This window comes from Leishmania martiniquensis, chromosome 36 (genome assembly GCF_017916325.1).
Source record: "Leishmania martiniquensis isolate LSCM1 chromosome 36, whole genome shotgun sequence".
In the NCBI taxonomy this organism is placed as follows: Eukaryota; Euglenozoa; class Kinetoplastea; order Trypanosomatida; family Trypanosomatidae; genus Leishmania; species Leishmania martiniquensis.
This window is the reverse complement of record NC_090171.1, coordinates 2060162-2073540: the sequence shown is the minus strand read 5'-3', so window position 1 is coordinate 2073540 and position 13379 is coordinate 2060162. Positions and strand designations below refer to the sequence as shown.

The window sequence follows — 13379 nt, the reverse complement described above, 5'->3', positions numbered from 1 at the left end:
CGCGCGCGCGGCCGGTGTTGCGGCCCCGGCCCCCCCCCTCCTCATGGTGTACCCCACGGCTTCCCCCCCCGAAGTTTTGAGGGTGGCGCAGCGGAAAGTGCCCCAGCTCCGACCCTGGCGCCGCTGGTCCACCCCGCGCGCCTCTCCTTTCGGGCTACCTTGGGCCATCGCCAGCCGGAGCCACAAAGTCGAGAAGCCTGCAAACCTGTCCATGGCAGTCGCGGACGCCATCTGCGTGGACTGCAAACCTGGCGGCCGGGCTCCGGGGCCGGGCCGGCACCCCGAACTGCCCGCAGGGAGCGTGACCTGATTCAAGAGGCGGGTGGTTGCCGTTTATCCGGCAACAGCTCGCCCGTGCCGCGGGGGAACAGCGGCCATGCGCGGCTCTGTGGCAGACGAGCGGAGGGTGCGATGCGGATGTGCAGAAAGAGAGGGAGAGTAGGTGAGAGGCGATGGATAAGAGCAAAGGAGTAAATGCGTTTTTTTTGTTTGTGCTCGCGCATGTTCTCATGACGTTTGGTGAGTGTTCCCGCATATGACGCCTTTTTTTTTGCCCATACACCTCCCGGTAAGGAAAGGGCAGCGGAAAGGAAGGGCGGGCGTCGACGGGCCCCATACGGCATAGGCTCTCGCCCTGTCGGCGGCATAGGAGACTACCGTTCATGTTGCATGAAGTGCCCTGTCCACTCTCTCGCATTCTCTGCAGTGTAGCTCGTGCGTGCGCTATTCTTCTCCGAGGAGTGAGCGCGGCTCGCGTGCGCCTCTGCCTCGGCTACCAGTCGATCTCTGGTAAAGGTGCCACTCCTTCCATGCGAAGTCTCTCTCGCCTCTCTTCCACCGAGACCTGCACACTTCCTCCTGAAATGTGTATTGGATGCTTCCTGTGCCCGACAATGGCGCAGCCGCTTCTATTCTTTATTATGCGTGTGAGTCCATCACGGCTGAAACAGCGAAATGCCGCCCGCATTCTGCCGTTGTGCGCGTTCTGTTGGCCACCTCGACCGCACTGGAGGACGAGCTCATCCCTTCTCTTCACCTCCCCCATGCTTCCCTCTGCTGCCCTTTATCCACTCGCATCTTTGGCCCCCATACCAGAGAAGAAAAAAGAAAACATCTGCATCAGCATGTCCACAGAAGGGCAGCAGTGCGCACCTGCCAAGCGCGTAACCGAAGAGGAGCTGCAGCGCATTGTAGATCGTCTCAACCGTCATACTTGGGCAGAGGTCGAGCTGAGGCCGATTGTGCCGCGCAGAACCATCTCCGAGGAGGCCCTCAGTAGACGCATTCATCACCTCTACGATGAGTCTCTCGAGCGGCGGCAGCGTGAGCGTGCGGAGGTGGCGCGTCAGGTGCAAGCTGCCATTACGAAAGACGCCACCATCACAACCACCACCATTACCCCCAGCGAAGAGGAGGCCCTTGTGCGCCACCTCTACGACGAGACGCTTGCTAACAAGAAGAGCAACTTCGACAAGATGTACAAGCAGGAGACCTCACACTACGTGCGCAACACGCGAAAGCTAACGGCCAAGGAACAGGCTTCCGCGGCAGACCGACTCTACCGCGAAGGGATGGAGCGAGAGCGTAAGAAACACATCAGTCTCTACGAGAAATACGTTGTTGCTCGCCGCCAGCCGCCACCGTGGCGCACCCCGGATGAGATTGCGGTGTCTGCTGACAAGATGACGAGGGGCGAGGGTGTGACCTCTTGATTTTGGCGTGTGTCTCAGCACCTCGCACGGGCACAAGAAGGCACGCTTTCACTGGCCCCCGAAAGCCGATGCGCTCTTAGATTCGAGCTGCTTCTCCTCATTTCTTCTTGTAGCGTATCGTGTCGCATCTCGCTCTTCTCGGTGTTTGTTCTCAGCACCTACAGATGTATATTCGAGCCCCACGTATGTCGACTCCCTTTTCCTCCTCGCCCACAGGTAGTCGGTGAGTCTCTGATCCCGTCTCAAAGAAGGCACCACGCCGCACGTTTCCTTTTCATGAGGCGTTTTGCTCTGACTCTCTGTGCTTGGCGGATCCGTTCTTGCCTAGGTAGCCAGCGCTGACGACCAGCAGCGGTATTGGGCGCGACCGCCAAAGCTTATGCGCGCATTCGCTGTGCCGCACGCTCTACTTGATTGGTCTTGCCGTTTTCTTTCCACATGCTTTCGGTCGAAGTCTTGCTCAGGACTTGTCTCCATGACGGCGCGTGCGCTAGCGTCCGTCTCACCTGTCCGACCTCCCCCCACCCCACCCTGAATACATCTTTGCTACGTGAGACCGGGAGGCTGTAAGGGGGAGGCCCTGCTTGCGTAGATCAGCACCCTCGTGGGCGCCACACACATACACGCAGGCAGTACCTACGCACGACTTGAAGCAGCTAAGCGTGGTGCAAACGGTACAGATCCGTACGCCCCCCTCCCCCTCCGAGTTGGGTTGCCCGGCCCTACGCCTAATGCCGCTGGCGAAGCACGCTCTCTTTCGTTTTCGTCCTTTCTCATGCCCACTGCCTTCTGGCGGTGGCGAGAGAACGGCAGCATATTCCATGCCCACAGAACAACAGAGCGCGGCAGAGCGAGAACACCTCCGCCTGGTTATCCGGCAGTAGGCAGTGGGGCGCGGGTGCGTATCTGTCGCAGGTGAAGCGATGTCGCCCATGACACCACGGCTCATTGGCAGGTTTTTCTCCATTTTCTTTTCGTCGCTTCTGTTCGCTCTTGGCCATGCCGTCTCCGTTCCCTCGCGTGCACCTCCCTCCTTCCCTGCCTGGTCACTCTTTTCTCTTTGGCGTTCGTCTCGTGGAACACCGGCAAAAGCCACGAGTAAGAGGGCAGCGCGCGTGCTTCTTGGGCTTTCCCGTCCGCCTTGATCTCTCCCTCTCTCCCGCTCTCTCCACCAGTATGCGACGGCGCTGCACCACACGGTAATGGACACCACCAGCGCTTCCGCAGCGCTGGGCGAGAGAGGTGAGCTCTCGGAGCAGGAGGTTCTGGGCTGGCTAAGCCGCCGCGGCTTCACTCGTGCCCATGCCGCGCTCGTTGCAGAAGCCTCATCACGGGCGCTGATGCATGATGACTCTCCTCCAAGGATGTGCGTTACGTGTGATGGCGCCGCGGAGGTGACAGCCAGTGACGCGGTAACGACAGTCGCCGAGCTGCAGGCGGAGTTGCGCGACAGTGTCATGGAAGCCTTGTCGGCTTACAGGGACTTGACCTGCGACGACGACTTGTTCGCTCTGCTGGAACTTTGGGACCCTCAGCTTTCTTCTCGCTACGCTGCAAGGCTGGCAGAGTATACCGAGGCGAAGCGCAGCGGGCTCGAGAAGCGGGCTCTGGAAGCGGAGGAATCGAGCGCGCGACTTCGCATCCGGGAGCGCGAGCTGGACGCCCAACTGAGGCAGACCGTCGCTATCATTGCGGACCGCCTTCAGACTTTGGCCAGCTCGGTGGATCCGATGCGTAAGGATATTCTTATTCCGCTGATTCGTACTGTGGCAGTACTGGGCTCCTCCGGTACCATGCGCGCTGCGGCGCGGCACATGATGCTCACGCTCTACAAGCGACCGATGACGGAGCATCGAATGGCCATTGTGCAGGAGTGGCTGCGTGTCGCCCAGGAAGCACCATCGCGATCGCTGGAGCAGGAGATGATACCAGAACTGTACACGCTTGTCAACGCGCAGGCGTTTGAGCGGCGACTGCTGGCCCTCGACTGCGCTGCTTCTGTGGCCCCGCTGCTGCGATGCGCTCCGCAGGTACGCTACTCACTGTGTCAAGGGCTTTTGCGTCCACTATGTGAGGACAACACGTCCGTAGTGCGCCGTGAGTTGCCACGGTGCTTCTCCTTGCTTTGGGGTGGCGCCGCAGACATCGGCGCTACGGCCACCAGAGACGCGCATGCGCTGGCAGGCTCAGTCTCTCGGTCCAACATGGCGGGTGGGACACCGCCAGAGAGAAGCGCCTTGCATTGGCCCTCAACACGCCCGTCTGCTGAATGCTCGTCTGGCGCCAGCTTTGCGCCCTTGTCGCCGATCCAAAAGACGTTTTTCATGGAGTTGCTGGTTCGCCTGGCGACGGATAGCAGCAGCCGAACGGTGCGCCAGGCAGCACAAACGCAGTTGTGTGAGGTACTGTATTCGGTTTTTCTTCGAGACGGAGTGCTGCTGACGCGTTTTGTGCCTCTGCTTTTGGCCGTAATCCAGATGGAGGCGACGCAGCTGCTCCTGCTAAAGGGGCCAGACAAAAATGTCAGCGACGCTGATGTTTTCGGTGCCCGCAACGCGTCTGCCAGTGCCGTAGCGGGCGGTGAGAGACGGAAAGGTGCCTCGGAGGAGTCGAGTACCTCCGTGGCGGCGGCACTGTCTCTCAGCAATGTCATGACCCTCATCCAGCTTCTTCACGCCGCTCTTCGCTGCGCTGCTGCCGAACTGCTGCACAGTCGTGAAGCAGAAGGCCAGCGGGATGGCTGCGAAGCCGGTGCTGCCTCGCAAACCTCGTCGTCACTAGCGTCCGCCTATGTGCGTGTCGTTCTCCCTTTTTCGTACAACCTGTTGTCCCTCCTCCTCTCTAAGCTTCGCTTCGTGTCGCTGGTCCTGTGTGGGGGAGGTGGCACATTGAGTGGCAGCGACGCAAGTACCCGCTTGTGCGGCCCGCTGTGCGCATTATGTGCCACACTCGCGTCTTTGGCGCCACTGCTTGGGGCAGAGGCGTGGCAGGAGGTGGCTCACTACTTGGAAGGATCGCTGCTGTCTAATCCTCAGCATGGTGGTGAGTTTACCGAAGTAGCCGAGAGCACTCTCGCCACTGCAGCGTCGACACCATCTTCACCGCCTTCACCACCGCCACAGCTTCTCTTGCCGCGAAGCTCTCCAGATGTTTCGCTGACTCAGCACAGCCTGGAAAGGGGGCGGCTGCTCTTCGTATTGTCCTTCTTCCTCTTTCTTTGCGGTGACGCTGCGACGCTGCCGACAGGCGGAGCTGGTGCACCCGCTGCCGACGACGCTGCATCGCAGGAAAAGAAGAGGGACATGACCAGCGGTGGCGCTGCCTCTCCTCTGAGAGCGCCGCCTTTCGAGTCGTTTTCCCGCGAGCACATTCAGGGGGAGAGTCTCCGCTTCGTTGCGCGGAGAATCTCACTGAGTAATGAGGACCTCAGCTGCCCCCGCTCTGCACCTCTCATGGCGTGCGTCCATTGCGTGGCGGCTTTGGCACCGTTCGCGACGGCGAGTCACGAGATGGCGTCTGGCATTTCAGGGCTGGTAAACTTCCTCGTGGCCTCACCAGAGGTGCGGCAGCGGCTGACGGCCGTGGTGCTGGCCCATGACACCTGCCTCGCGCTTGCGAATGAGCGCTTGAAGGTGTCCCTGCTGCTTGAGCCTCTGACGCCCCTACTAGAGGACCCGCAGCCATCTGTGAAAGAGGCCGCCTTGTCTGCGGTCCTCTCAGCTTCCGTTTCCCTGACAGAGTCGCGGGCGCAAGAGAGGGCGCTACGACCCGTGCTGCGCGTGGCGGACGCGACCGGGTGTACCTCTCGCCTCACCCGCTGCTTGCTACAGCAGTTCTATCAGCTTATTCAGCGTATGCCGGCGGAGCCGCGCGAGGCACTTCTTTACCCACAGCTCGCCGTACTCATGGACCGCCTCGCCGAGCTGTACGTCGCGCGGGTCTCTCAGGAAGGCTTTCCTCCAGCGTCGGTGGCAGGGCCCTCGCCGCCCTTGACATCGGCAATGGCGGAGGCAAGAAACGCCCCGGGCGAAGGAGGGATCGGCGATTCACGTGACGTCAGCGTGCAGGACTGGGAGGATACGATGCTAGCGCTTCAAGCTCTTTTGAACAGCATTGTGAAGTGCGCCGTCGTCACGCCGACACTCGTGTATCGGTACCTCCTTCCCGGTATCCAGCAGTTGTCCAGCGACGGTGTCTTGTCTAGATGCAGCCTGGTGGTGAGGGCCCGCTGGCTACGGCTCCGAAAGAATTACTTCGCCTTTATGGAAAACAACAACGCCATCCGCCTCGCTGCGGGTCGTGCCGTGGCGCCTGCCGGGACACCAAATGTAGGCAAGCTGCTCGATCGCTTCAAAGATGAACTGAAGCGACGGCTGTGAGCCAAAACGGCGCGAAAAAAAAAAGGTAGTCGAGGTGTGGGGTTGCAACGCAACTAGTACGCGTGTGTGTGTGTGAGGGGTGCTGCATTTCTGTTTGTAGGCGCTGGCGTGCACTCCAAGTGGGGTAGGAAGAAGAGGAAGGGCGGCTGTGTGGTAGCGTGAGGAAGACGATGAAGCGTTACCCATGCGTGCGAGCGACGTGTCGGGGGTGAGCTTCATCTTCTTGTCTCTTTGCCAGCGCAAGCTTTCGAGCGGCAGAAGTCTATCCACACTTCCGTGTCGTGACTACGCTGAAACGCCACTGGAGGCTCAGTCTTGTTTGTCTACTTTCCGACTCGTTCGCTGCCTGGCACGCTGTGACTCCCACTGCGTCGCTCCGTGGACTCGGTCGCGTCTTTCCTCTCGCAGTGCTGCTGGGCACTCGCGTAATGCCCCGACCCGTGTCATGTCCAGTGGCCGGTATGGATTGCCGGATGCGTATCGAAGATATCCCCTTTCCTTGCCCTCCGTTACAGATGCGTTCAGCGAAGCTGTCGCAAGCGCTAGCCGCACACGCACACACACACACACACACATCCGGGCAATCATCCCGTAAGTTGATTTCTGCACGGACACTTCCCGCCTCCGCCCTTTCCTCTCTCTCTATCGCCGTCACCGCCCCCTCTCACGCATGCGTGCGTATCGCAAAAGGCGCAGAAGGCGTTCATCGAAGCACCACTGAGGGGGGAGGAGGGACGACGCTGGCCAGACGACAAAGGACGAGTGCCACTTTTTTCTTTTCTTTTTTCTTTTTTTTTTGCGAAACAGCAAAGCGACATCAGTCCGCGACGCACCAACTGTTGCTCGTACGCATGCCGCACCGCATACGATGTTCCTGATCAGCTGGAATGTGGCGGGGTGGTCCTCCACCGCACAAGCGATTCGAGAGAGCTTTGGCAGCATTCACAACTTCTTTGCCTGCACGGAGGCAGATATTATTTGTCTTCAGGAGTGTAAAGGCTCGCTCGCGAAACTGACTGCGTCTCCGGTGGACATGGGAGCCAGTGATCCGCCCGTGAGCCGCCGACCTGTCGTCGCTCCCCTTAAGCGGTTCGCGGCTCTACAAGCGCGGCGACAGGTGACCGAGCCGGTCGAAAGTGGCGTGCCCGCCGCTAGTAGCGGCAGCAGTGGTGCTGGCAGCGATGGCATCGACGGTTGGGAGTCTTTTTGGTCATTCAGCGGCAGGCAGCACCGCGGCTTCAACGGTGTCGTCACGTTCGCTCGGAAAGGGCTCACGTGGCGATGCGACAGCCAGCCCTTTTCGCAGGACGAATTCAATGAAGAGGGCCGTGCTGTGGTGACGCACCATAGTGCCTTTGTGCTCGTGAACGTCTACGTGCCAAACGCTCGCGGAGGGGCCCGGCAGTTTTTCAAGCACCGCTTCCTGCACGCCTTGGAGGAGAAGATGGAAGCGCTACGCAAGGAGACAGGGAAGCCCGTCATTCTGGTCGGCGATCTGAACATGACGTATCGCGCGCACGACGCTGCCTGGTCCCTGCGGCGCATCCACCTCGGCAGTCTCCTGCAACTGCAGTCGCTTGCCGAGACGAAGGAAGACACCGAGTGGGCTGCTGCCTTTCCCCATCTGTCAAAAGCGGCGCTGCAGCGAATGGCGAACATGATCGCCCATTATTTGTGCGCGCGGGTGCAGGCGATAGCCGCATCCCTGGAGAGCGGCGCTGCAGCGGCGTCGTCGCCTTCGCCCATGTTGCCGTCCTCGACCGCGCCGTTTCCTGGCACCGGTGTTGTTTCGACCGATGCAGGGACTACCACTGACTGTAACGCAATCGATCGGGAAGCGCTGCAGCGGCTCTGCGCTCTTCTCCCGTCGCGAGACTCAAGCAGCATTGGCAAGGGAGGACACAGCTACGAAGAACCGCCATTGTCGATGCGATCCCTTCACGACATCGGCTTCCGTTGCGTGCACGCCTCTGAGTTTGTGAAGAGTTTCCCGTGCTCCCACAACAGCGAGCTATACGCTGTGGTGCACTACTGCGGGCTACCCGCGCACCCAGATGCGTCAGCGGAATTCATGGGCCGGCTTCTCCACCTCCCGCTGCCGACGTCTTCCTCCCCAATGCCCCCGCGGCTGCCATGGGGAACTGCTCCCGTCGTGCCAGCTCGCCAACCAGGGCTTTCGCAAGTGCGCATGTGGGACACCTTTCTGCTCACGAAGGAGGTGATCGATGCATGGTCTACAGCGGCGGACTCGCCACTGATCGATGCGATGCTCTTGCGCGAGACGGAACGCCCAATGCTGCGGCCATACTGCCCGTGCCCATACACCTGCTGGGATCAGTCACGCAACCGCCGCCTCGAAAACGAGGGCACGCGGCTTGACTACATCCTCGTCGACTCTGCTCTGCTCCCTGCGGTCGTTTGTCGCACAGAGACAGCCAACAATGTCTTTATCGGAGTGCCTGAACAGGACTCATCCACGTCCCTAGCGCCGCAATCATTGGCCGATCGAGGAGAATTCTTCAGCGAGCTGCATGGCGCTCGCTACCGCGATGGCGTGAGGCGCGCCATGGCCAACGGCAGCTACCCACCGGCGCCATTCGATGGGTCCGGGATGCCGGCGCTGTGCGAGCAAGCTCGGGAGCTCTGCTTTGCCGGCTTACCCTCCACCGGTCTTTTCGTGACGCCTCCGCAGCTGAGCGATCACATTGGGGTTGGCCTGCTCATGAATTTGGCGGCACTCGGTGAGGCGGGCGAGCTGCTCCAGCGTTCCGGCAAGGTGGTTGAAGACCATAAGTGTATGTATCGGCCACCCGTCGGGCTCCGCACTTTCTTTGCCGCCGCGGCCGCGAAGAGGGCACCCGCCCCCGTCGCCACGCCCCACGTGGAGAAAAGGGAGGCCACCGGCATCCAAGGCGCGTACGAGGCGGAGGGCAGAGTTTCTGGCCACAAGCGGCGTCCCGACAGCGATGCATCGCCTTCTTCACTCAGTTCGAACACGAATGCGAGGACGAATTCAGAGATAGTCGTCTCTCGCACCAAAGACGGTACCATCGGTGCTTGCAGCGACGCAGAGCCTTACATCGTCGACGTGGACTAACTGTACGCGTTGCGGTGGGCGGTTTAGGATGTGGTGGTGCATGCTCTTCTGCTGCCGATGGGGTTCACTGGCGGCTTGGGGGATGCAACGAGGGCCGCACACCATCACGCCACATGGATAGATGCGCGTGTAGCTGCACAGCGTACGGCGGGCGGGAAGAGGGGGCGGGCGCTTATGTGCGCGCGACTTCTCCTTTGCATGAAAATGCTCACAGTGTGTGCGAGGCACCAACACCAAAAGACGAGAAGACATATCTCGGCGGTCGGTGGCCAGCCGTCGCGGTGCTGCCCCACCCGCGGGTGAAGTGTGGGAGCAAAGAAAAAGGGAAAGCGTGCAATCGCAGACAATCTGAATTGCCGAGAATCCCTCTTCGCGTCACGGGGGTGAGTATCGGGGGGGGCGGAGGAGAGTACCAGATGCGTTGCGAAGTGCTTCGGCACTCTCCTCCGCGGAAAGGGCGAGGTGCTTGCAATATTTCGCGCGCGGCGTGTGTGGCGATGAAGCAAGGCACTTCCCCACTTCCTGACGCAGTGGCACGCAGCCCATCCAGTGCTGCTCTTTTCCTCGTCTTTTTCCTCTTCACGACGCGCGCTCTCTCCTCACTCGGGGAGCATCCACACTCGCCCCTTTTTTGTCGTTCTTCACACTGCCTCGCCGGTGCCCAGGAGAACTCAAGAGGGAAGACGGCAGGTACGAAGTCATGGCCGGGTACACGTGTCCGCGGCTGTCTCCGCACCACCTCCTGTCCGATGCATGATGGTGTGCTCGAGGACTTTGCTGAGGGTCGTTCCGTGTAGATCCTAACAGCCTCTTGCCGCGGTGATGCTTGCGGCAGTGCTGGCGCTTCCTCGAGTCTCCTCTCATCCCTTGCCCGACCCAACCCTGCCTCAACCCCCACCACGTACACCATTGCTCGTGATCTCACCGAACGAAGCCCGAAAAAGAAAGCTAACGACAAAAAACGTTCCGTCACGTTTGCTCCGCTTTCTCTCTCTCTCTCCTCTACCCCCTTCACCCTTTTTGTCATTGTTGTCTCATCAGCTGCCATTTCTTGTCGGGCGGTGCGCGGGCCTCAGGTTCGTGTCCCGCTGCTTCTCTCTGCTCTCGTGTTGGAGAAAGGGAGCGGGGACGGTAGGTTATGAGCCTCCTCCATTGGCTGCTGTTCTCTCTATCACATCTGTGCACTTGCTGGCGTCTGCGTACATTCAACTCTCACCTCCCTCATCCTTCTTACGCTCCTTCCCATGACGCAGCTCATCCTGCGGCTCTTCTGTTGGAAACGTTTGTGGCTCCTTCCCCCCTCCTTCTCCCCCCCTCTTCCCCCTTTTATACGTATTCTCGTGTAGTGCAATCCAATGAACGGCGCGGCGCTGATTGAGCAAGCGACTTTTGTCACGGAACGGGCGTGGGAGTACGCGAGCAGCACCACTTCCGTCTTCAATAAAGCCCGCTCACTCGTCGCTGGAGATGCACAGTTCTTCTCCGTCGCTCCCAGAGTCGATGATCTTCGACGCAGCCTAAGCTCGGAGTCGATCCATGACAAGCGCGACGGCATGAAGCGCATCGTAGCGCAGATGTGCAAAGGCAGCGACATGCGGCACTTCTTTCCCGACGTGGTCAAGAACATCCACGTCCCATCGATTGAGCTGCGCAAGCTTATCTACGTCTTCATCGTCCACTATGCGGAAGACTGCCCCAACGAGACACTCCTGTCCATCTCTGCCTTTCAAAAAGATCTGCTCGATCCCAGCATGCATGTCCGCGCCCTTGCCCTTCGTATGCTTGCGTCGCTCCGCATTCTTGCCATTCAGCCGGTGGTTATGGTTGCGGTGAGGAAGTGTGCCATGGATACGGCACCGGTGGTGCGCAAGACGGCCGCCCTCGCCCTTGTTCAGATGCACACGGCCGCTCGCCAGGAGCTGGACCGTGACGCCGTCCGCCAGCTGCTGCGATCGTTTCTCTCGGATCGCAACCCTGACGTGGTCGGCGCAGCTGCGATGACGTACATGCGCATCTGCCCGGATGAGTGGGAGCTGGTGCACCGCGTGTACCGCCACCTGTGCCAGATTCTCAAGGAGTGTGAGGAGTGGGGCCAGGTGGTCCTGCTGCGCCTTCTGTTGCGCTACGCTCGTCTGCACTTTGTCGACCCCAGTGGGCCCTTCGCGACTAGGGCGTCCCAGTGTAGCCACGGCTCGTCGCGCGCCAGTGGACAGGGGACGGACAGCGATGATGACGACGCGACGTCCTCATCTCGCTCCTACTTCAACATCAAACCGTCACGGGGGCGTGATGCCCAGAAGAACGACCCCGCTGCGGATGCCCCGATAGATCCAGATCTGCAGCTACTGCTCCACTCAGCTCGGCCGCTGCTTTGGAGCATGAACAGTGCCGCTGTCGTGGCAGCCATCGCGCTTTTTTATCACTGCGGCACACGGCGCTTCCAGGAGGCGTGCGTGAAACCGGCGATGCGACTGCTGAGCACATGCGCTGAGGGTCATATAGCCGTGCTGCATGTCATCTACGCCTTGCTGCTGCTTCAGCGTGATGCCTTCATTCCGTATCTGACAAGCTTCTTTTTACTGCCCCTTGACCCGGCTGATGTGCGGCACATGAAGCTCCGCATCCTCTCTCGCCTGGTGACGCCCGTCACCTCCGCCGAGGTGGCTCGGGAGTTCCGCTCCTACTTGAGGCAGTACAATGAGGCCGCCGTTGTGGAGGCGATACAGGGGCTGGGGCAGGTGGTGCAACAGTACCCGCCCTTCGCCGCTCACACCATCCGTCTCGTTACCCCGCTGCTTTCCACTCGGGCCAGCTCCCCCGCTGTCGTCGCGGAGGCCGTGGCGGTGCTGCGTGTCCTGGTACTGCAGGGCACCGACCCGGTGCGGATCTCCCGCCTTGCCTGCCAGCTAACGCTGGACATTATGGAGGAGCGCATCACCGAACCCTCGGCAGTGGCGACAATTCTTTGGTTGATTGGCGAAAATATATCCAAGCACCCTTCCATAGCGGCTGCGGCGCCCGATTGTTTCCGCGTGTTCGCAAAGCGATTTGGCAGCCTCACTTCGGAGGTGAAGCGGGAAGTACTCACACTGGGCTGCAAAGTGTGGGTGCACTTGCGGGGCAACAGCGAGCTCGCGGAGCGCTTTAAACGGGTGTACCATCATGTTGCGGAGCTCGCCAAGTACGACGATGACTATGTCATCCGCGACGAGGAGCGCCTCACCGAAGCGACGTTTGATCGGTCGAGCAGTACATTCACAGGCGTGCGAACTGCGCTGCTGCGCGAGAAGCCGCTGCCAGACGTCAGCGACCCCTACGCTGAGCGAGCTGGGCTGGAGATCGGGACCTTCTCCCAGCTGCTTGGGTCGGCGGTGCGCGTCTGCGACCCGCTACCGACTTGGGCAACGGAAGGGACAGATGGAGCACTGCGTAGCTCTGCCGAAGAGATGAGCGCGGCCGCTGCCGCAGTGACGATGTTTGAGTCCACTTCCGATGAGGAGGGGAGCGGCGGCAGCGAGAGCAGCTACACGTACGAAGACGAGGAGAGCGACGACGGCAGCGACGCAGTCTCGTCGTCCGCCTCCTCCGAGTTTAGCTACGGAGGCTCCAGCGTCGCGGAGGATGAGAGCGGTGCGCCAAGCTCCCAGCTTGAAAGCGATGCCGCCGCATCGTTCGTCGCTAGCGCAGCGCAGAATATCGGCAACAGTGTCAGCATAGCGAAGCCTTCAGTACCAGAGTTCACGGTAAGGGTCACGATGCAGTCAGCGCCGCAGCCGGCTGTGCCTCCGTCTTGAGCACAGGAGACCGTGACGGCACCTGAGAAGGCAGATGACTCCCCTGCTGCCGTCCCGCAGCCACCGTCCACGTGAGAGGGTGCAACGGAACCTTGTTCAGTCGTAGAGGCGTAAAGCGACAGCCTTTACCCTCGCCGCTCCCATCCTTCTTGCTGCGTATGTGCATGCAGCGCCGGTGTGTGTGTGTGTGTGATGTGTTTTTACTGTACGCGGAGCCATGCGGCAGCTGTCGGGTCGACGCTGCAGGGGGGATGCGAGCGAGCAGGCTGGGAGAGGGCGAGGAGGCACCGTGCCGCAACTGCTTGTACGTCTTTATATCAGTCGGTGGGTGCATCGCCCTTATTTCCGTCGAAGCCTTCCTTTTCTGAGGTGTGCCGCTGTTGCTCAGGCGGAGCCG

General features: G+C 60.6%; 4 protein-coding genes across 4 annotated transcripts; all 4 read left to right on the top strand.

Moving 5' to 3' along the window:
* Positions 1–1124: 1124 nt before the first annotated feature.
* Positions 1125–1712, top strand: LSCM1_00561 (uncharacterized protein; the record flags this gene model as incomplete). The annotated part of the gene is made up of 1 exon (XM_067318210.1): positions 1125–1712. The coding sequence occupies one exon, from the start codon at positions 1125–1127 to the stop codon at positions 1710–1712; it is 588 nt and encodes a 195-aa protein (XP_067174315.1).
* A 1202-nt stretch (positions 1713–2914) lies between these two features.
* Positions 2915–6091, top strand: LSCM1_00560 (uncharacterized protein; the record flags this gene model as incomplete). The annotated part of the gene is made up of 1 exon (XM_067318209.1): positions 2915–6091. The coding sequence occupies one exon, from the start codon at positions 2915–2917 to the stop codon at positions 6089–6091; it is 3177 nt and encodes a 1058-aa protein (XP_067174314.1).
* Positions 6092–6959: 868 nt separating this feature from the next.
* Positions 6960–9188, top strand: LSCM1_00559 (uncharacterized protein; the record flags this gene model as incomplete). The annotated part of the gene is made up of 1 exon (XM_067318208.1): positions 6960–9188. One exon carries the CDS (start codon positions 6960–6962, stop codon positions 9186–9188), a length of 2229 nt encoding a protein of 742 aa, XP_067174313.1.
* Positions 9189–10543: 1355 nt separating this feature from the next.
* On the top strand, positions 10544–12982 carry LSCM1_00558 (uncharacterized protein; the record flags this gene model as incomplete). The annotated part of the gene is made up of 1 exon (XM_067318207.1): positions 10544–12982. The coding sequence occupies one exon, from the start codon at positions 10544–10546 to the stop codon at positions 12980–12982; it is 2439 nt and encodes an 812-aa protein (XP_067174312.1).
* Positions 12983–13379: the final 397 nt, after the last annotated feature.